The sequence below is a fragment of the Chaetodon trifascialis genome, chromosome 9, assembly GCF_039877785.1.
Source record: "Chaetodon trifascialis isolate fChaTrf1 chromosome 9, fChaTrf1.hap1, whole genome shotgun sequence".
Taxonomy (NCBI): Eukaryota; Metazoa; Chordata; class Actinopteri; order Chaetodontiformes; family Chaetodontidae; genus Chaetodon; species Chaetodon trifascialis.
The window spans coordinates 6458550-6482112 of NC_092064.1; the positions used below are offsets into that span (position 1 = coordinate 6458550).

General features: G+C 45.6%; 1 protein-coding gene across 6 annotated transcripts; it reads right to left on the reverse strand.

Annotated features, from left to right (window-relative positions):
- Positions 1-380: 380 nt before the first annotated feature.
- fam131ab (family with sequence similarity 131 member Ab) lies at positions 381-22075 on the reverse strand. 6 transcript variants are annotated; one of them, XM_070970050.1, is made up of 8 exons: positions 21099-21366; positions 20811-21064; positions 17221-17360; positions 12690-12783; positions 12394-12576; positions 6549-6680; positions 1264-5485; positions 381-1205 (listed from the first exon to the last, which is right to left on the reverse strand). In XM_070970050.1, the coding sequence occupies exons 4-7, from the start codon at positions 12757-12759 to the stop codon at positions 4833-4835; spliced, it is 1038 nt and encodes a 345-aa protein (XP_070826151.1). In that variant the 5' UTR covers positions 12760-12783; positions 17221-17360; positions 20811-21064; positions 21099-21366; the 3' UTR covers positions 381-1205; positions 1264-4832. The 6 variants fall into 6 exon arrangements, with proteins under 6 accessions (XP_070826151.1, XP_070826147.1, XP_070826149.1 ...); XM_070970046.1 differs by lacking the exons at positions 20811-21064; positions 21099-21366 and adding an exon at positions 21387-21486; XM_070970048.1 differs by lacking the exon at positions 17221-17360.
- Positions 22076-23563: the final 1488 nt, after the last annotated feature.

The following is a 23563-nucleotide window of genomic DNA, read 5'->3' on the forward strand; positions in this document are numbered from 1 at the left end:
CTTACCCACCAAATGGATTACTGAGCTCCCTGGGGCCGATGATGTCATGGAAAAATGAAATACCTACTGCTGTAAGATCAGTAAGACCGGCTCGGCTCTGCAGTTTCTCCGACTGCTGTCCTTTGCTCGGGTAATAACTTGATAATGATGATGTCATCATGTCACAGAGATAATTGCGTCAAGTTTTATGATGTGCGTACCACAGTGAATGTCCAGGAGTATAAATGGTGTTGAAAGAGGTCAATGTAGCAGTTCATTATCTGCTCGTAACCATAAAACACTACATGCAATCCAGTGAGATTAATGGCGCTCTCCAGGCTGCTCCTCCCACCCATCTTTAACTCTTGCTCATAGAACAAAATCACATCACACCAGATTAGTATTTTTTGCAAAGAACAATAACAATATTTTATTAATTTGAAATAATATCAGATGCAGCAAACAAAGACTCATTTTTCAAATCCAAGGTGGCAATAATCAAATAATTACATTCAGCCAAAAGAGGAAGAGAAGTATCATAAACGAAGAAAAGAAAAAAAGAAGAAGAAAAAGAACAGGATGGAGACTTTAGAGAGGAGAAGGTTGAGTGTGTGTGTGTGTGTTTGAGTGATGCTGACGGTGATATGCAACCCACTGAGGATGTGGATGGGACAGTACATTCATTTTGGGTCATGTATTTTCCTTATACCCTGTTAGTTCATGGTGTCTTTGCCTCTGTTGGGTGAGTTGTATGGCTTTGCTGTCTGAACTCTCACAAGCCTCTTTTAATAGTGTGTGTGTGTGTGTGTGTGTGTGTGTGTGTGTGTGTGTGTGTGTGTGTGTGTGTGTGTGTGTGTGTGTGTCTGCCCGGTGTCACAGTGTGCACCCCCTCTGAGGATTGTGGGACGTTTTAATTAAGACAGTGGAGGCTAATGTGGGTTAAACACAGACCATGTCTCTCCGTGTGAAGATTACAGAGTCTATATTCAGTTCCTACAGTGGTTTTCACACTCTCAGTCTCAGTTGTCTTTGCAGGTTTTATTTGAAAATTCACCACTGGGGGCTGGTGGTGTGCTGCGAGTGTTCCCCGGGCCGTTCAGCTTTGTTCTAAAATGGTAAGTAGGCTATAGGGTGACGAGGGCGCCACCACCAACTGAATATTCATAGGCCCTCCTGCCTTGACACTGTCGGACAGATGTTTTGATGTCTTTTTATAGCACTGGGTTCTCCCAACACACACACACACACACACACACACACACACACACACACACACACACACACACACACACACACACACACACACTCACAGAGAGACAATCTGTGCTTCTCTCTGATAAGTATCCAATGTCAGTGCTTGCCTGGAGCAACAAACTAAAGCACACTGCCCAGAGACACACACTCACACAAAAAGAAACATGATTCACTCTGAAGACATCTGTCTGACTCAAGGACAGAAGGGTTTTCTTCTGTTATTAGGCTACGAAATATTAATCACTTCCGAACAGAGAGGCGAGTGTGAAACACTCCCCTTCATCATCCATTGCTCTACACAAGAGTTTTCTGGGACAGCAAACCTCAAAAGATGTCACTTAGAAAAAGCTTGTGGTGGTGAGGAAGGGGTAGAGGGAAAGGCGGGGAGGGCGCACATGGAGTGAAGGGGAAAAAGACAGACAGGAGAGATATGCATCTTCTGTTCATCAGGCGGTTTCATAATCGCAGGCTAATTGCCTGTCGGCAAAGGTAGCACTCAGATGTCCTTTTGGTTATGTAATGAACCTTCTGTGGGGATGGATGGATGGATGGATGGAGGGAGGGAGGAAAAGAGAGAGAGGAGGCAAAGAGGAAAGGACAGAGGCAAAGAGAGGTGGGAGGAGACGAGAGGAGCATGAGGGGACAGGAAATGACAGGACAGAGACAGAAGGATGGAGAGCGGGGACATTCATCAGGCTGTCTGTGTGTGTCAGCGGAAATTCTTCTATTTATATTCTTATGAGGACAAAATGACGTCACAAGGATAGAAAGATGTGGAAATCCACCAAAGTGCCACTTCTACAAAGGGATTAGGATTTGGGTTCAGGGTTAGGATTGGATGAATGAATGCAGTCATGGTCCTCAGAGGTATAACAGCAAAAACACTGTGAGGGAGAGAGAACAAGACAGCTGGGTGAATGAAAAACACATTACACCAAGGTGCCCGTCTTCTCTCTCACACACATCATTGCGCACACACACACTCGCACCATCTCACACACACACACACACACACACACACACACACACACACACACACACACACACACACACACACTGCTGGAGGAGAGGACGGGGACACTCAGAGAGACAGACAGTGAATGCACTGTGGTGGACAGACTGATAAATAGGAGGGGATGGGGGGGTTGAACACTGGCGCATTCTTGTCACCGCACCTGGACAAAAGCAAAACCTCGCCTCACCGGCATCGCACGGCTTTTAATGTCAACCGAAAGGACAGCCGATCTGTTGTAAGCTTCAGCTACAGCGGGAGAAGACACACAGGAGATGCAACAGGATATTTGGTGCCGGCGTTGAACCGATTTACTATGCTCAATTCGGGGAAATGGGGAAGGAAGCCAAGCTGAGCGTCAGCAGGGAGGATGTGACAATGGCGATGGTGCAACTTGGGAGGTCAAAGGTGACGAATGAAAGGCACAGCTTCAATGGTTCCCCCTGAGTTGTCGCTGTCTGTTCCAACTCTCCTGACTGAGACTCCATGATTTCATGTAGCCAGCTGATTTAACAATGTCGCCCTTTCTGTAGTTTCAAAATAAGTTCTAGATGTTACGTACTGCATGCTTTGTTTTTAACCTCCAGCACCAGTAAAAGTTCAACCTCCAACAAGAGCTCAGCTACACCAGACACTGCTTTAAAGGGAATCGCTGCGTTGGAAGGGTTTTGGAATGGATATACAGTGCAAGCTTAAGAAGCCTGCTGACATCTTACAATACACACACACACACACACACACACAAAACGTCAAACACACAGACTCACACCTTGAGGCTTATCTAAACAGTCAAGCAACATTAAAGAAGGATGTGGGGACTGAATCTGTGCTTTAATTATTTGTAGAAAATAACTACGCACGTCAGACTTTCTCTCTCTCTCTCTCTCTCTCTCACACACACACACACATACACACAAACATACACCCACACAAATACACACACAGACGATGAGAGACGAGTGGTGTTATGTGTGCGGGTGGGATGCATTGATGCTCTGATCCAATGGGATTTCCTGAGTTGTATGAATGACAGTCCCTCTGGGAGAACCTCAACAGGGCTCCTCACATCACCATGGAGATGGGAGTTTCCGCATGTGTCATAATAACATGCCATTTCGCAAACATCATAGAAAAGAAGGGAAAGTATAGAATAAAAGGCAAAGCTTCTCAGGAGTCAGTATGAGAGAAAGAAAGAAGAGCATTTTGAAATCTTGGAAAAAAGGAAAAAACAAGAGCTCTTCATGAGGATCATGACATATGCAATAACAAACCGTATCACAGTATCCTCTTTTGAAATAAAAAATAAAAACTTTTTTGTTCACATTGTATTGTTATTTTTTCCCATTAAACTATATCACACAGTGATAACGAAGAAAAGGAGAAATCTACAGCCACGTTAGCTTCGTGCAAAAAACCACATACACTGGCACGCCGCATAGGCAAAGAGATCAAAGCAAGACAACGCATACAAAAATATAGAAAATCTCCAATGCAACTCATCTCTTCACAGAAAAAAAACTTTTCTGTCTTCTCTGCCTGCACCACTTCCTGCCGAACACCTCTCACCAAAGGGTCACTTCAGGAACATTCTGTCAGTGTTTGTAGTCGTTGCTGCTGCTGCTGTGTATTTTTTTAAGACAGCCAAAGTTCTTGTGTCTTCCATGCAGGAATCCACAGAACCCCAAAAATATCCAGTAGCTATAGTCGATCATTATGGCAGATGTCCGTCATAATGATGTTTGGAATAATGTGAGCAACAACATGTTTGAGTGATAGAAAACTAGTACAATAAAAGCATATCATTTCTGTCATATAATTTGTGACAAATCTTTTTTTAAACTTTGTTATTTTAAAATACATACTATGTCCTGTCACTTTGAAGACATTCCAGCATTTGCTCATAATTGGTAGTGACAGGTTTAAATAGTTTGGCATACTCAGCAAGCCATGCCCAAAAGGATGCTATTTTGTCTCTTGCAAAGGAGGGGGCGGGGAGGGAGGAGGGGGAGGTAAGGGCAGGTCCCGGGATGCAGTGTCAACCCTCCCTCCAGTGGGAGATGCTGAGGAGGTGGGGTTCGGGGGGGGGGGGTTATACAGAACAGCTGAGATTACAAACCGTGCTCAAGACTGGGTCAGCCCATCGATTTCAGCACTTGCAAAACACATGCAAAGATAAGTCAGAGTTTTAGACTCAGTCATTCTGTCTGCCTGTCGGTGGCGTCTGTTTTTAGAGTCGCCGCGCAGGTGGGGACGGATCTGAAAACTGTGAGCGTCATACCCACGAGTAAGTGACTGGACTGCTGCAGCACATCCACACGCCTGTTCTCACACTGATAAAAAAGATTGTTTGGACGCCTTAAAAGAAAATAGACTCGATACATCAAATGGGGACAAAAGCAGTTACGAGGTGGAAAGGGGGATATGAAATGCTGCAAGTAAGGCAAAGACCGATGCTTTAGTCAAAAAAACAACATGCGCGGATGTTCACACATTTCAGACGGCGTGGAGGAGGAGAGGGGGACTTGTTGCAAAAAGAAATCTCTCCTTAGAGCATGGAGGATTAAACACTGAGGTGAGAGGAGAGGAGTCATTGGTTGTTTGGCTCTCCTGCCCTCTCCTCCTCATCTTCTTCATCCTCCTCATCGAGGGACACAACCCCAGAGGAAGCCACGTCAGAGACCCTCCTGCGTGGGTCGTACTCAGGCGGGTACTCCGCTGCGTTGCCCTCCGCCTCCACCTGGCACATGGTGCTCCCATAGTCCTTGCAGGGGCTGTCCTCATCCTCGCCGGGTGACAGGTATGTCTCAGAGTAAGACATGGAGTAGCAAGGAGAGTCCTGACCCCTGCAGGGCCTGATGCCCCGCCCTCCCCCACCCAGGCTGTGGAAGCTGCAGTCCCCCCCGCCGGGCCCGCTCTGCCCCACCCTCTGAAGTCGAGCCAGCAGCAGCTCCTCCCCTCCCTGCAGCGCTGACAGGATCTTGGCAGCAAGCTCAGCGGCGTTGCTGTGGGAGTGGGTGCCGCGGTGGCTGCCCAGGTCACGCAGCAGTGGGTGCTGCTCATCCAGGCTGCAGAGGCTGGAGCACAGGGTGTCCGGGGAGCCCGCAGTGGGGGAGGGCTCTCCACTACCACCTCCCTCTCCGCCTCCTCCTCCACCCTCGCAACAGGGCCCTCGCAGGCCCAGGTGCTGGCAAAGCTGGCTGTGGATCAGGTCCTTCAAGTAGGGGGGATATGATGGCACATCTAGAGGGAGTGATACAGACTGTTAACACGAAGGGAAAAAAAAACATCGATAGAGAAGGACTGTGGTCTGAAACTGTAATATTTCCTGTAGCGAGTGGTTGGAGCATCAAATATTAGCAGGAAATACAGCAACTGAAAGCACTGCATGGAGAGCAGTAACTACTAAAGTCCACAGATGAATGTGTTTAATGAAAATATGAGTGAATGAGAATCAATATGATGGAATGAAAAAGACCATGGCATTACAAGGGTGTGAAAAATACCTGAAGTAGAAAATGATAGGAAAGGAGAGCGATTAATAAAGAAAAAACATGAAATATATACAATATGACACTGCAAAGTTGGATTAATAAAATGAGGTACATGTAACAAATTGAACAATTAATAGTTGTAAAAGTTCTATGAAAGCAGCTGCAAAATCAAAATGTGATATGATGGAGAACTGAATTATATCTTCGATTTCAGAGAGATTACTGCCACACACGGGCTGGTGCATGTGAAGCTCCATTCACTAAATGGCCTTTGTCAGGCAGTAAGAAGCCATAGATGAATATAAGAAGCTGGAGAAGCAGCACTGAGCTGAATGTTATTCGCTGCAGTACAGGTTATTGGTGCTTCAGTGTAATCAAGATGAAAGCTCTATACGCGCACACACACACACACACACACACACATACACAACAGTGGCAAATACACTCTGTGTATTTATAACCCTCTCACACACCATCCTCACACAGACACCGTCTCTGCAGCAAAGGAAATGATATTAAACTTGCAAAAGGGATATCAAATTGCGCCGAGGAACAAAAAAAAATGTTGGGAGGGGATGAAAACTAGGGCACTGGGACATTGAAAGAGAGAGGGAGAGATGGATGAGGAAGAGGGTGTGTGATGGGGTATTAGGAAGGAAGGGGACAATATGAGGGAAATAAATGTGATTTAGCTTTACCACGGCTATTGCAGTGTGGAGCTACGCTGTGTGTGTGTGTGTGTGTGTGTGTGTGTGTGTGTGTGTGTGTGTGTGTGTGTGTGTGTGTGTGTGTGTGTGTGTGTGTGTGTGTACCTGTGCTCTGTGTGGTGGGCTCATTGGCAGGCAGAAAGTCCTCGTCATATGAGTCATCGTTGGACTCGTCGCCATCCACGGAGGACCAGGCCCTCAGCTTAGCCTCCGCTATAGCGAACTGCTCTGCCACACCTGCGCACACACAAATACACACATAAGCTGCATATGTACATGTGAAAATACAGGGTTGGCATGGTAACAAGGAGGCAGTGGGCCATTGGGTCTCCACGTCGTGTAGCTGTTTTTGATTGGCAGGTCTGTGTGAGAGGAAAAAGTGCACAGTGTAGTATGAGGCTGGACAGAGACAGCATTCCCATTATAGTCAATGCTCTTCAGCGGTCTTTTGGCTGGTGCGCTTCAGACGGCTGTCACTGAGGGTTTGATAGTGTTGTTATGCAAGTTGCATTCCTGTGAGTGCAGAGGAGACAGTAATTTGAAAAAGCACAAAGACGATCGTATGAAAGCACAAGCAAAATCTGTACGTCACTGGAAATGCCAGGAGAACAACAGTTTAGAAAAGAGCATTGACATTTTCATTGAAATAATGACGTGACATCAGGTCATGTTTTAGTAATATATATGTCAGCATTCAAGTCATGGCCAGCATGGACAAATGGAGTGGAATACTATAACCTGGGTCCAATTACCTGTAGCGTGATGGATTATATGTAAATTCTGCATAATGTACATTTCCAGAGCAATAATTCCACCAATACAACAGGCTAACATCATGCTAACCACTCTGCTACTATCAGGTTGTCTTTTTAACAGAAATGCGGCAACCCTGATTCCATCCAGTTGGGTTGCTGTGTAAACCATAAATAAAAACAGAATGCAATTATTTGCGGATTAACTGTGCTTAACCGCAGCTGTTTTTTAAGTGTTCCTGAGCCCATGTATTAATATCCTTTATACAATCATGCATTTCACAAAGTGGTGAACCTCGCTCCATCCTTTCTTATGAACGACAAAAAAAAATTTGCTTGAAGTGCTGAATTTTATTCACAGCAGTTTATCAATTAATAAGAGGGCAATGAACAGACATTGTCATCCTTTGTGTGGTCCCTTTGTCTAACATACTCCTGGTCTCTACCAGCTGAGGTAAACAAGGGCCCTGGCCAGTATTTGAGAATTTTGTTTTTGTGTGTGGTCGGTCTTTCCTGTTTTGTCCACTCCGATTGCATCCCTGAGGGGGAAAGAATATCAAAAACACCTATCAGCATTACTGTATGCAGTCTAATCTAACACATCTAGTAAATTCAGCCTTAAAAACAACACCTTAAAACTTAAAACAACAGCTTTCTGATAGAGTCAACAAAAATGTAATGCAGGCATCTGTTTACACAATCACATTGTGAGGACTATGAATGCAAGTCTATGTAATGTCCACAAAAATGATGGAAACATGGCTGTGTGTGTGTGTGTGTGTGTGTGTGTGTGTGTGTGTGTGTGTGTGTGTGTGTGTGTGTGTGTGTGTGTGTGTGTGTGTTCGCGTGTCTGACTGAGGTGACTCAGCAAGTGCCAGAACCAGTAAGTCATAAGGCCCAAGTGACCAATCACCTCCAATCATCATCAGGGGCTGGCCAATCAGACGTCCTCTCTCTTTTTCTAATCATCTCTCCGCTCAGCCTCGTGCTCTTCCTCTCAATCCATCTGTTTTGTATTCCTCCCTGTTCACACACTCTCTCCCTCACGTCACGCCTTTCTTCCAATCGTCTCTCTCAATTAAACGCCCTATCGACTCACCTGACTCTCCTCGTTCCTGCTGTTCCCTTTTCTTTCACCGTGCAACCTTTCAGCATTGTCGCTCACTTCTCATTTTGATTCCTATCTCTCTTACTCTCTCTTCTCAGTCTTCTCCTCTTTATGTCTCATTTGCTGACTCTCTGGTCAATGCTCAGTATTCATGCATTGTCTTCCACAGAGAGAGATCGATGCTCTCATTCATCTTCCTCCGTAGCCCTGAACTCTGCGCACAAACACTGGCACATCCTGTAGCTAATGCAGGTGTGCAGACTGCTCTTTAGTACTTTGAAAGCCTTTTTAAATTCCTGCCTTTTTAAATTCCTGCATACATACATACTTTTTTATGTCATTATCCTACTTACCACACAAAAAGAGACATACGTAAAACCACATCTGTGTTCTTCTCTGTAAAAATAGCATCTCTGGGTGACCGGCATCCCAGATCATCATATCCATCCATCCATTTTCTATACCGCCAATCCCTTTCGGGGTTGCGGGGGGGCTGGAGCCTGTCCCCCTCACCCTGAACCAGTCACCAGCCAATTGCAGGGCAACATGCAAAGACAAACAACCATTCACACTCACACTCACACCTAAGGACAATTTAGAGTCACCAATCAAATGAGCATGTTTTTGGTCTGTGGGAGGAAGCCGGAGTACCCGGACAGAACCCACACATGCATGGGAAGAACATGCAAACTTCACACAGAAAGGCCCCGCCCGGGGATTGAACCAGCAACCTTCTTGCTGTGAGGCACGCGCACTACCTGCTTGCGACACCCAGCCACCCCCAGATCATTATATTCAAAATGAAATGATTATTGAGTTAAATATGACCAAATTTAATGCAAATTTCGTCATCTTCCTCTTCAGCTTAATCACAAAATGTGCTTCAGATCTGAAAATTTAACAAATTGTTTTTTTTTTCTCGCACTCGCTACATGTATACTACAACTGAGATGTAATAACTTTATCTGAAGGAGTCTGTATCCACAGCGATACAGTTTGGATATGCTGTAGGAGGCAGTATGTGGGACAGAGGGTTGCACTTTTACACTTTATTTCCCTCATAAATGTTCAGTCAATTAGAAGATGAACAGTAACTCTTGTGGAAAGGGCGGCCACCGATCAGAAGGTTGGTGGTTCAATCCCTGGCCTCAGCAGTCCACATGCTGAAGTATCTTTGGGCAAGATACTAAACCCCAAAGCTGCCCCCAATACTGTGCCATCGGTGTGTGAATTCATATGTACATTGCTTTGGATAAAAGCATCTGCCAAATGACTAACTCTAATTGTAATTGATCTTCATTTTTCAATGCTCAAACATGAATTAAAATGTTTTTTGTCTGTTTGGGCCAGTGGAAATAAGCTAGAAACACATCATGACTCCACTCAGTTCACCAGCTCGCCACTAATTTACTCACTCTGACAGTGTGGTGTCGGGGAGGTGGTGCAGTGGGTTCAGCAAAGATTGTTCGCTAAAGACAAAGGAAATGGGGCTGATGAGAGCTGTGTGAGTGAACCACAGCAGTAAAGTTGCAGACTGTAAAAAATAAAGCAATGAGCTGAAAGACAGTAAACGCTCTGCAGAGCTGAGGGAAAGTGCAGAGTCTGGTGATGATTCTCTGCGGGTTCATCTACAAGAGACTGCTTTCACATCGAGGAATTCATTGTTAAAAAAGAATATTGATTCTAGCTGTTTTAAGACAAACTGACGCAGTTTCAAGATGACCAGCGCAACACACACACTGCTGCATTGTTAAATTGTGCTGTCACTTGTAGCCAAGGTATATTTTTCCAACATTTAACGCCAATCTCCCGATTTAGACTTTGCAGCAGGTTTGTTTGTTGCTGGGACAGAGTGAACCCGGTGAGCACATACACCCCTGCTACACTACAGTGCACCAGAAACTGGAAGACTGCCAGTCTAATACACACACTTCACACACATCCACACATGTACCTTTAACATTTTCTCTCACTCACACTCTGTCTCTTTCATTCACACACACAAAAAACAGATCACACACACACGCACACACAGTGACATAAGCCTCTCTCTGTGTTGGCAGCCAGTTTCATGCACAAGAGACACTGCAGGATTAACTTCAAAGAACGTGTGTGTTGGCAGAAGTCAGCCTATCAATAGTACAACCCCACCTGCATTTTCAGTTCTCAGGATGGATGCCACTTACACACACACAGTTGTATTGTACAGTAGAGGCTTGTATATACACCGAAACACATCAAAGAGTCACTTCACACATTCACACCTGCTCAGTTTTGTGTACTAATGCGCTCGCTGACTTTCATGCAGTGTGTCCTGTCACCCACAGTAACACCATCACCGAGCTACAAGGAGAGAGTTGACACAAATGAAAGGAGTCAGCACAACCGACAGCTCCCTGATGGAATGGACACACACTGATGATGTAAGCTGAAGAGACAAGGAGAAGTACAATGTATAGTAAAGTGTCCTCAACCCACCCTGCTGCTGGTCAACTTACACTAAGAAATATAAATAAATATAATAAATAAATATAAATATTGTTTGTTTGTGTGCCACTGACTCCTGAGCAAGGTTAATAAATCACTGCATTACATGCAATGGTGGCCAGGTTCAAACAGTTTTAAAAAGACCATCTATAGAGCTGATAAAACAATTTAAAGAAATTACGAAATGATTGATTTTTTAAAAAATAGCTTTTAAGGGTGCTTTTAACTTCAGCCTGTTTGAATCATCATATAATGGATCACAAACATTGAGGCATGGGAAGAGAAGTCATGCAATTTGTAAGATATAAAAGAGGAAAGAAAAAAAGGAGAACAAAGGAGGCACAGAGGAAAATCGCTCAGTCATGGTGGCACTAGCCAGGAGCAAAACCTTACTGTGCAAATTAACCTTGAGAGTCTGCATTGCAGGGAGCGAGCAAGAGAATGGAGGGAGAGCAGGCAGCAGGGACAGGGTGAAAAAGATGGAGAAAAAGAGGAGATAAAGAGACAGAGGGCAGAGAGGAACATTAAAAGAAGGGACTGGAGGAAGGGGTAATGAATGCAGGTGGCAGGAGTGAATCAAAGGAAAGAAAAGATGGAGTGAGTAAAAGATGGAGGAGACAGAAGAGCTGTGGGTGAGCGGTGCTCTGAGAGGACTGAACCATGTGTAAGTGTGGAGAAGAAGAGTTAAGGGCATCGAATGTGACCACAAATCTGCCTGCATTGTGATCGGATCTCAATTTGCTAAAAATAGGAAGCGATGCTACTGTGTGGACTTTGCTGAGGACGTCCTCGTCCAAATCTGTCTGATGAGCATCTTGAGGTGGCAGAAAGTACATGGATTTCAGTGACCTTACAACTTGTTGGGCATCTGTGAAGATTCTCCTCATCCAGGTCATGGTGCTTCTATATATTGGAGTTCTGTTTTAATGAGCTCACACTGTACAGACTGAATACACTCCTATTGATCACAGTGTGAGCCGCACAACCAGGCAATTTCAATGCCTTCTGTGAGCATTATAACTTGCATTAATATGTATCTTTCCATATCCAGATAACATATCCAAAATGCATGTTAGCAGTAGGTTTAATGTTGTAAAAATGAGAGCTAGTGCCAGCAAGCAGCATCTACATATCTTTCTGATGTTGTTTCAAAACATTTTTCAAAGCTGTGTTAATGTAACGTCTTTGTTCTACATGTACTACATATTGTGAAAGAAAACAAGCATGTTTGAAGCCACATTCTGCACATTCATGTCTGTTAAATGTCTTTTTTTAATTAGCTCACTCTTTGCAACATCCTGATTAATTGACTGTAATTAATGACCATGTGACATCAATACTCCTCTGCTCCTTTTTACATATGTTTACCTTGTTGCTCTGGTGGTTTTTCATTTAATTAGGATCTCTTCTGTGATCTTCCATCATTTTTTCGTACACCCTCTTGCCCTGTGTGTCACCTCTTCAGTGTGCTTGTTGTCACTTGGCCTGTGGCCTTGAAAAATTTCCTTTCAGCTTGAACGTTGAGTGTCATGAAGCAGGATGTTTTCTTCCTGTAATATTCATGTAATAAAGAACTCCCACAAACAAACATCGTGAGTCTTACCTGCAGCAAAGCGTGCCTCCTGCTCTCCCTCAGTGAGGTCGGAGTAAGAGTTGAAGTCTGATTCCAGGGCAGCTGGAGTGTCAATAGGCTTACACCAGCCTTTCCACTCTATCAGGTGGGCCACTCTGCCCTGAGCCATTGCTGTAGGCTTCGTCACATGGTCCTTCACTACCTGGGAAATACCTACGAGGGAAAAGATTGGGTTATGCTAAAGCATATCTTTTGTGCTGATTACTCATTCTTATTTTCATGAGTCTGCCGCTCCCAAACTTTTCTGTGTTTCATGTTGCACTCACCATGCAGGGATGATCGCGCTAATGCAGCAATCTCTTGAATGGTGAGAGCTCTTCTTGATTTTGGTAACATTTCAATGGTGTCATCAACATTCACCTGGAAGGACAAGAAAAAAAGTGTGACTCAGGGGAAAACTAGCACAGTAGCTCGGCTCAGCATGAACGTGAGCCAGCCTCTCAATGCATCTGCAGTGACTCACAGGAAAGCCCAGTGTTGTCCTTTCACGGCTCCTGTGTTCACAGTACTTCAACTACTTCAGCGTACTTTAAGTTGTTTATTAAATCAAGCTGGTGACTAATGAGCAAACATGGAACTTAGCTGACTCTTCTCACCCTACACCTCAGAGTATTTTACTGTTATCTATGGCTGCAGACAAGCAGGCATAGAGAGAAAAATAGGTCTATCTCTGGTTCTAGATGAGCTGCTGTATATTTGCACATTATCTGCACACAGCTGATACCCCAGTGGACCTCTCCAGTGGTGCCAGATGTGCCTGTTATGAGATTTATGACGCAACTGCAAATATGCAAGTACTTGTGTAGCAAAACATCTTGAAAGGAAACTAACAAAGCTCTGACTCCAGATGGTTAAACGGGTAATTTCCCTGCAGTGAGTTAACAGAACCAGACAGTAGACAAAAGATGGACCCCCTCCTCTCGGCCTGTCCTCCGTCAAATCTGTCTGCTCTGTAAAGTCAAACCACAGAGGGAGTATCAGGTGTTGACAAGTTCTTTTGTCTGCTAACTCTTTTTATAGCCTTACCTGGACTCACGTGGGAAACGTGCACGTCAGCAGCAAAGGCCACATGCAGGGCTGACGCTGTGGTGTTGTTGCTCAGTATGGGTCAACACACCTGGCTGACTGAACAATTTGATGACGGCTTTAGGCAGACAAGTTTATCTCAACAGGTGCACATTGTGTTCTGTGCTGTGGTGACTGACTGCAGCTCTGTGGAGCTTGAGTTTCACCTGCTTTCATTTAGAGAAACAACGCTGAGCTGCCTGTCCAGAACAGCAGCACCACTTGTGAACCTAAGCATTTGGATTGTTCAGTTGTTTTGAAGTCAAATCGTCCTAATTTTCTTCCCTTCGTTAATGAGTCATCACTCAAAACAGACCACATCTGATTTGCGGTGAGTTAGAAAGCATGAAACACCGCCCTGACCTTGTCCTGACAATTCCGCTTAAAAGCAACAAAACTCCTGCTGAATAACAAAAAGCAAAATTATCTGTCAGAGAGGCCTGCAGGAGCGAAGGGGGATCCTCAGCTCACGATGGCACCGGCGGCTGCCGTGAGGCGTAATAATCCTCTTGTGCCGCAGAGCAGCTCACAGATCAGAGGGAGGATAATCTGCAGATAATGTGACAGATACCCTCGAGGAGGGATAGAAAGATATATTGTGTTGATCTTTAAATTAAAAATCAGAAGTCATGCAGTTAATGTTGTCCTCCCACAGCTGAATATGTTTTATTTGTTTCAAATAGTTGCCCAGAGAAATCATTTCAGTCTGCAGTGGGAGGATTTTATACATCTTCAGGGATATCCAACTCAAAAACTCCTATTTCACTCGGACTAATGCTAAATTGATTCCATTACTATTTTTCCCAGTGGTGCATCCTGTGATGATGTGAATGCTGTTTCAGATAAGACTACAATTTGGAAAGTCAACTTGTCTTTTCTGGAGTTTGGAGGCACTAAACTTAAGTATTGCATTGAAACACGTCAGTGTGAGCGTTTAAGAACTAGGTCCAGCTGCATGCTTGAGTGTCACCTTTCCCCACAGCTCCAGTTAACAGCACGGCTGGCTGCAGGCCCTGCTCCCCTCCCCCCTCGACTCCCCCACTGCCCTACTGAACAACAGAGCGAACACAGAGGAAGAAATGAGCAGCACTCAGAACAGACCGGACGCTTCAATTACACAGCTGTGCTGCATCTTCTCCATCACACGCTCCAGCAACATGCAGCACGTACACATGCACATTTACACAAATAATCTAAAATATGAGCCTATCAGGATAACAGAATCTGGATTAAGCATTTAACCCTTGAATTCAAACACAGCATCCTACAGCAACACACTTATCATCACACTTGTCTATAGTCAGTCCCAGCTGTGCAAACACACATATACACACATCATGTCAAAAAGCCATAAATCTCAGTGGTCTGGTGAACACAGGCTGTGAGAGGCTGTGATGATCCTGCTCAGGCTCACTTCTGGCTGTGGCTGCGGCCTTGAGACAGCCCAGAAAAAAACACAACCGATGGTTCGTCACAGCACGGATGTTTGGAGCTGAGAGCAGGCAGAGTGCAGGCTGACGTGAAACTGGCCTCACTGGTGTCCCTGGTGTTTTAGGGTTGAAAATAAAGTGATTTGTATAACTCAGCATGGCTTTGCTTAGTAACCTCAGTAACATTTTTGGATGTGATTAAGTCTGTGAAACAAGTGTTGCTTCAGTCATACAACACCACAAGTTTCCATGGCGAAGCTGCATTTGTACTTACTGCTCTATTTTTTGGCCTCATTGAGGTTATATCAAAGCAGGAACTAATCTGCACCATTATACTGGCTGATTGAGTCAAATATCTTTTCATATTTGTTAAACATCAACTGTGAAACACTCTGGTACAGACCCATGATGCCTGTTGCTTGGGTTGCTTTGTGTTCTGCAGCCCACTCCTCTGTCACACACACAGGCACACATGGAAGTCATTATACAAAATTACATGAGAAGACAAGCCATGAATGGTTTCAGTGGAACAGACTGCTTCCCTGGTGGAAAATAACCTGAACATCCTTCTCCTCCTTCCACATGCCACCTGTCTTCCCGACTGTGTATACCTCTCTCTCGCTTCCTCTTTCTTCTCTCTCGCTCTATCTCTCAAATTTTCCACAATGGGAACATTTCTATGCCAAGTGATCTCTATGGAACAATTCCTCCTGGTATGCCTGCGTGCCTGATTCACTGATGATGTCACACGCTTCCAACACCAATCGACAGCCACAACAGCCAAATGACTCTTGCACGTGCCACCCTGCTGTCATTTAGTGTAGACGCTGTTGCTCAGAGATGTCCCGGCTAACACGGGCGTCAGAGATGAGGCATTTGCATCATCATAGCCAAAATCTAATCTTCCTTGGTAGCATCTAATATGAAGCCGAAAAATGCCAGAAAAAAAAACAAAATAATGTATTTGAGTTATATTACCAACAGGTCTGATAACAGGTCTGATAAGTTTTTACCAAATATCTATTTTGCTAGTTATCAACTGTTGCGTCTAGTTCTACAACAATCTGAATTATTTCCTGATACAGAATCTGGCCATATACAGCTTTTTGTTTTTTCAGTGTGAAGCATTAGAGAGTGCTTCCTCTGTAAAAGTGATGTGATAAGATCAGCAAACCAGCCAACCTGTCTCGCACACTGACCAGTATTCAATAACAGGCCAGCCCAGAAAGAGCGAGAGGCTGCATTTCATAATGGATCACTAAGGCGCTGCTAATCGCCGCCTGGCTGGCTCACTGTGACACATCACATTCACACCCAGATGGTGCGCACTGATGGATAAAAGAGGCAAGGTGGATTCATCATCCTCATTACCATCATCATCATCATCATCTCTGAGCCAATTATAAGCATCCCACTAACTTCACTTCCACAGCCAAAAGTAGCTACATGGCCTGAAGGTCTTAGATGTTGCCAGTGTTGGTTTGTCATATGGAAAAACACAATTCAGTGAAAGTGGGAAAGTATTTTCTCAATTAAACATTATAGGGAGCCACTTCAAATGTAGCATCTCAAACTCCAGCCATGCACACATGGTCCAACAGTAGGATCAGTCCAGCTCTTGAGTAGTAATCCCTTCAGCAGAGAGTTTGTTATTTTGTCTAAAGAGGAGAAGCATCACTCCCTGTTCACTGAGATTCCATTTCAAACCCCAAATTAAAAAGGAATGGCTAATTACGCTAAAAGACTTGCAAATAATTGACTGGTTAATATAAATGAAAACTAAAATGGAGAAAGAACTCAGAGTTGAACCACACATTAAAGATTTGGATGATGTGATTTATAAGGTAATTATTAAACCAGGAAGGGTTGAGAAAAGAATTTTCTGCTTCATGTGGCAAATTACTGAGACTGCCATATTTGATTAGGCTTATCTGGTCGGTGCCTGGCTAGATTACAACACACTAGGTTGCGCGCAGCTTGGCTCACATCATTTGAAGTGATATACACAGAACATCCAACAACTTGTGCATCAATAAAGTCTGTAGAATACTTTGTTCTTGGAAGTGACGGGAGCTCGGAGAAGCTTTTGCCCAAGCATTTGCATTGCTAAAAGTAATGCATCATTTGCTTAATTTGTATTGCCATTATCCATTATTTAGAAATATCAACTAGCCTGATGAAAGTGGGCTATAAGTAAGTCTCTCGAGGTGGAGAGTCAGTGGCGCTCCATTAGCGCCGCTATATTACAAAACCAGACCAAGCTGTAATAAAAAAAAAAAAAAAAAAAGGTTGTTAAGGGCACCTCGCTGAAGTCCAGTGCGCCCAAAGGTGCAGTCAGAATCAGTCTGCGCGCCAAGCAGGTCCGCGTGTTGCCCAAAAGCGCGAGGTCAGACAGGGAGCTTGCCGCGCTCCAGTCCACGCGCAACGAACCTTCAACTGCCACTGTCAGGAGGAAGAAAGCCACGTGAGGATTATGGCAGATGAACAGTGTAAAACTCATAGTAGCTCCGAACCATATTCTCGCTCCAAACGAAAGAAACAAGGCAATGAACTAGTCAATGAAGGCAATGAAACACTATTAACACGGCAACGCCTCTTTTTTGTCTGGGCAATAGTTATTGTTCCTAATATTTGTTTTAATTACTGGAGCAAGAATGATGAACTATGAGTTTTATGGATTAGGCTAATCCTTAGGTGTTGCTTTATGGTCAAAGTTGCAGTCACCATGCCAACCCATGCCTCCACGGGGTCCCCAGGCCATCAACTGAGGGGCGATGACCGTATTAGGGAATGTAATGTTGCCGTATCTCACTGCAGTTTCCCCCAAAGAAAACCACATTCAAACACCTACAGAAAATATAAGAATAGGTAACCCCTCCCAAAACGGAAAGGGAAGCGTGCCAGCCAATTCCTGCTCTGTTAAAAATACACTGGAAGGCAACTGTGAAGCAAAAAGACACAAAAAGGGGTCAGATTTGAAAAATCAAGTGTTACGAATCATGATTGGAGTATTTAAATGAATTGTTGTTTGAAGAGGTCGCTTTAGATTGTTCTTGTGCTATAGAACTTAAAAGGCATCTTTAGGCTTGTACCATGCACTTTCAGAGAGTGTTTAGAATCTACAGTAGAGCAGATCTGGAGCACCCTTCTTTTTATTATGTATGGCACAAGTCTAAGTGTTGCGCTCAGCGTTCACAGAACCTTTTATAGCAGCGTACTCTGCAGAGACTACTTGTAGTGAGATAACACGCAGGGGGGCTACAGTACTTCCATGCACTTTAAAGCCATGCCATGTCATGCAGGTAAGGCCCTGGCAGCAGCCCAAGCCTGTTTGATATTTTATGAAGGTGGTTCTGCTTTGTCGGAGGGAGAGTAGAGGTAAAAGGCACAGAATAAGGACATGCCTGTGATGGTTTTACGTTGTTTTTTTTTGTTTTTTTTAACCTCCCTATTGTTTAATGCACATTCTCCGACGTGGAGGAGCCACGTCATCATCGCAGTAAAGCAGAGGCGCGCTGCGGGACCAGCAGCGCGACATGGAGCGAAAATGTCACCAACCAACCACCTTCAAGCGTCACATAGCGGCCTGTAGATAGAGGACTATTCGGTTGACTGCATGAGTTTAACCTTTCTAACAGCTGCCGTCGTCATGACCCGACAGACTCGTGGAGCATGATGGACCAAAGGTGCTGAGAAACCTGCTCCTGTGGATGCTGTGGATGGGGCGTCGCACAGCCACAGTGCAGCTGAACATTTCAGCACCTGGACAGCTCCCATCCATCCGCCACGCACTGAAGCTCCCCGAGCCCTGCACACAAACACACCCGCACGCACACACACACGTGCACGTCCTTTGCGTGCTCGCCACTGTTCAAATCAGATTTGCAAAACGAGATTAAGAGGTGGGTCTCTAAATGTCAGTACCGGTCTCCTCTTTCCAGGCCTCCTCTGCGGGGAGGCGTTTCTAGTTACTGTCTGTGAAAAGAGCTCGATTAGCACCCATCTCAGATATTGAGTCCAATATCAAGACCAATCACTCACCCCCGGGTCAAAGACCTGCCGTTTAGCGCGTCCAGCTCAAGTTGCCCACCAGCAGAATTCAATATGTGCCGTTTAATTGGGTGTGATGAGATCAGATGCCCGGGGTGTATTGTATCGTTGAATCTAGGCCACCTTGGTCAATGAAAGTATTGTTGAGAGGAGTGAAAGATGCGCACGTGTTTTGTACCAGACGGATGTCCAGAGTGTGGCGGTCATTTGAGCCCGGTACACGTCGGCTGTGCAGCCCGGCTGTTTGTCTGAACCCAGAGGGATGTTGTGATGGCACGTCAGCAGGTAATTGTCAGAAAACGCTCACATTTCGCACGGATCTGCGCAGCCTCCTCCTGTCAGGCGACGGGTTTGCTGGTCGTTTACTGCGCCACACAGCAGCCTAATAGATTTTACATCGCGCACGGTTCAACGGAAACGTTAATGCATTCACGTCAGCACTGCACGAGTCCGGGAAGTCACTGTAAGCATAGTTTAGCAGCAATGACCCTGAGCGAGACCAAGGATGACATGGCTGTCGGCTGCAAATCAAAATGAGACGGAAATCAACACATTTACTGCGCTAAACTGATGGGACTGAGCCGCGCTCTGAAACATCGAACTGGGCTTGATCAAACTGAGAGGTTGGCCTTTTCGCTTTGAGGACCCGACTCAAACTTGTAGCGGCTCTCTTGTGAGGCCCCGCGGTCATCCTCCATCTGTGGCTAATTTGTTCATTTGTGCGACGTCTTTTAATCTCCTTTCCCTCACTGATCCCTCTAAAACGGAGCCGCAGCGCCTAACGTGCGTCCTCTTCCCTCAAAGCAAATGAGAATTGCAGTCTTCGTGTTATTTTTTTTATTGTATTGATTTATTTATTTATTTATTTTTCTTGGGTCTCTCTCACTCACTCACTCACACACACACACTCCTTCTCTCTCTGTAGTTCCCGTTGTCGTGGAAACTGCAGATAGGGAGACCTCGGCCGTGCATCTCTCTCTCTCTCTCTCTCTCTCTCTCTCTCTCTCTCTCTCTCTCTCTCTCTCTCAGACTTATGAGCGAATCAACACAATTAGGTCAAGACCAGCGGCAGCGTGATGTCACACACATACAGGCTAAATCAGAGTCAAACAGGTGGCTGCTGTTGACCTACTGTATATTACACTCTTGATAAAGGTGCAGAGACGGGCGCTTTATGTGGGATTTATGGGACTAGGGCATGTCCTCACGCACTCCGCGACAAGGAGACGGGGACAAGGCGCCATAATCATCAAGTGACTGTGGCGACAGATTACATAACCAATTAGAGGCGGAGAGAGGCTCTGTAAGCATGGATATGAGGGATAAATCACAGTTTGAAAGGCGAAATGTTACATCAACGACCGCGTCTGTTTGCTGGGGAGAGGTGGAGATGGATGGAGGGATGTGGGGCAGATTTAATTTAGGGAGGCTACAGAGAAGACCCAGTCAAATAAATGACAGGATGAGGGGATATCTGGGGGAGACACGCGTCAGAGGTCGGGGTAGCACATTGAGGACGGGGCCCTGGGCGACGTTGAGCCGCCGGCGGAGCGGCTGGGAGACGCGTACAGCAAAGGTGTAAACAACCATGAGAGCACATAGATGCGGTGTCAACAGGGAGCTTGTTTCTTGGCAACAAGCAATGATCTCTTGCTGCATGTGTGCCTACAAGCACCGGTGGAGTCCGCTTAAACCTGGACATCTGCTCCTGCGAACTAATCCATGCATTTTACTTTTATACCAAGACGAGATTCATCCCAGAATTCTCAGAAATAACGAGCCACGAGCCTGAGGATGTTGTTTGGTCGCGCGCGAAAGTATACGAGCAAAAAGGTGTCCTACCTTGCAACCAAACTGGGTCAGCGCGGTCAGAACCATCGTGCTTGGATGAGCCTTCTTGTCACAGATATTAAAGCCGTTTCACAGCGCGTCCCTCAATGGTGTCAAGAGCACCTCTGCCTTCTCTGCCTCTGACTGGCGTGCTCGCCAAAAAAGCTTCTTGCGACTCTCGTAGCATCGCGATGTTTAGGCTGCAGATACCAGTCCCTCAAGCGCTTCCCCACCACTCCAACTAAAATGCACCCCAGCGCTCGCGCCTGCACGCACGCACGCACGCACGCACGCACGCACACACACACACACACACACACACACACACACTATTTAACCTCAAACAGACTGAAATTGCGCAAATTCCAGTTACATTAAGCGCGTCTTACATGTAAGGCTCCTTATTCATATGCATATGACTCAGCAGCGCGATCATATGTCTCACATCTCCGGCACAGCATGCTGTGCACTACAAGCACCCAAATTCACTCACAGCCTCTGCGCCCGCGAAGGCTGCAGCAAAACAAATGCGAAAAATTCAGGCTCCCTCCGGCGTGCGTTTATGAGAGCAGATAAAACAACTCTTACCAACTGGCGCTTTGGAGCTGATACAGCCCATTTTCGTTGCTGCATGTAGAGCCTCTTAGACGAGCAATTCTATCAATTTTCTTTCCCTAATTTCCTTGTGTAAGACGCCGAGCGTACCTCACTGATCGAAAGCCTGTGTCACTCTCCTCATCTACGGAGGCTCCGCTGGTTCCGTTACGCGCTGCTGTGCTCAGACCGCCGGAGTGACGCCGAGGGCGGGGGGAAGTCCAGGCATCACTTCTGCTCCGTGTTTTCTGTCTCTTTTTGCTTTTTAATTTGCTTCAAATCCATACATATATAATGTATGTGACACTTTGTTATTTTTATTCTTAGCAGCTTGAGCCTTGAGGGTCTTGGAGGAGTCTCAGCTCTACGTCACCGGTTGAAGGGTCGTGTCCTGCGGTTCAGCACCACAGCGGACGGACAGCGCTCTGTGAAGCGGCGGCAGCATGGGTTTCTCTTCGGGCCTGGTAGCTGCAGAGGCTGGGGTTTCCCCTTGACTGCCGGTCAAGTCCACGCCGCACACCAGCACGGATCCGCGGTGTCTGTGCGCTCTGCGTGCGCCCGGTCAGGCTGTGGATCCTTGCGGGGTGACACTGATACAAAAATCCCACGCTTAACTGCTTATATACAGCCCCAACGAGTTTCCGCCTTCTTGTGCTGTTTCTCCGTGCTAGGTAGAAGCGGAATGAGACGTGATTGGCTGGTGTCACCTTACATGCCACATAGGGAGAAGGGAGGAGTTAACGGTGCACACATAACAGGAGCAAGTTGTCAACCAAGGATTGCGTTTCTCCTCATCTGTGTATCAGCTGACATAATGACAAATGAGGAACATGCTGCATATTTCAACAGGTCCGAAAAGGAAGAATGCAGAGTTGATGAAAGCCTCGAGCAGGTTATGATGCTGAGACAAAATAATAACAGAGCAACAACATCCACTTGTGCAGAAGATGAGATATTAATTCATTTTTTCCCGTGGAGAACAATCTTACACGCCGAGGGAGAAAAGGTCGTGTTGGACGGATAGATGCCTGCAGGCTTTACACAGCTTGTGGAGTGATGCAATAGGACCATCCAATTATGGCAGCAAGAGCACATGTGAAGAAAGTGATATTTTTCACACGCAGCCTGACGCGTTTCAGTAATATCACCCCTGGCCCCAACCCCCGACACTCTCACACACATACATACACACTGTGTAGTGAGTGGCCTAGCTGCAGGCTCATTACGACCTCCAAGTTAATGCACCCGAATATAGGCGCCGTTTCTTAAAATAAGCTTTGATATTCTCTGTTCATACACGCTGAATCAACGTAACAACCCACTGCAGCGCAACGCATGGGAGGAGAGCCTGAATAAGAAAAAGAAAGGTCTATTGTGAGGCCTAATTGTGCCTTATTTGTAAGCGATATACTCTTGTCTCCATGCAGGTCGCCGCTGAAGTATCTTCATTCTCTCTCCGGCTCTCTTAACGCCCACCAGAACTCTAAACATAGACCCGCGGAGCTCCTCCACTACGTGTATTATCTGCTACCATAGGACAGATGCGGGGTCCTCTGATGGGCATTTTCAATTCATCCACAGAAGAGGAAGATGCACCGGCCTCTGATTGGGTGCTCAGTGGCTGCTGCAAGACTATTTGAACCACATCCCCCATATTTACCCGCAGACAATGTTCTTTATAGCTTACTGAATGTGATCCGGAGCACAATAAAGTGCAATGTGTGACATGATTTAAGGAAAGGATTAGCCATTTATCTGGGCGCTTGTAATGAGCAAACAGGACCAGTGTTTCCTCTGCGCGTCTCTGGAAGACAAGCGTCAGTGTATTGCAGTGTCGTCACTCCAAATACTTCAACAGCTGGTCCTCAGAAATGTTACAACACATTGTGCGCGTTTGGTGGTTGATGGTAGCTGTTGTGTGCAGGAACTTGCATTTCAGTCCTTGTTCACTGTATTCACAAGACGGAGATGTTTCCCTTGTTAGACCAGTTAGATCTTTACAGTAATACAAGCTTAAGATATTCCGTGGTTCGGAAAGGCGCCAGCGCACATTCTGTGTGCGTAAATGCGCGTGATAGAGCCAGAGGAAGAGTGAGGAGAGCCGCTGGTGCCACAGGTGTTTTTTTCACTGATGCATCCTTCAGTGCCACCATGGGAACATTTAGCGGTCC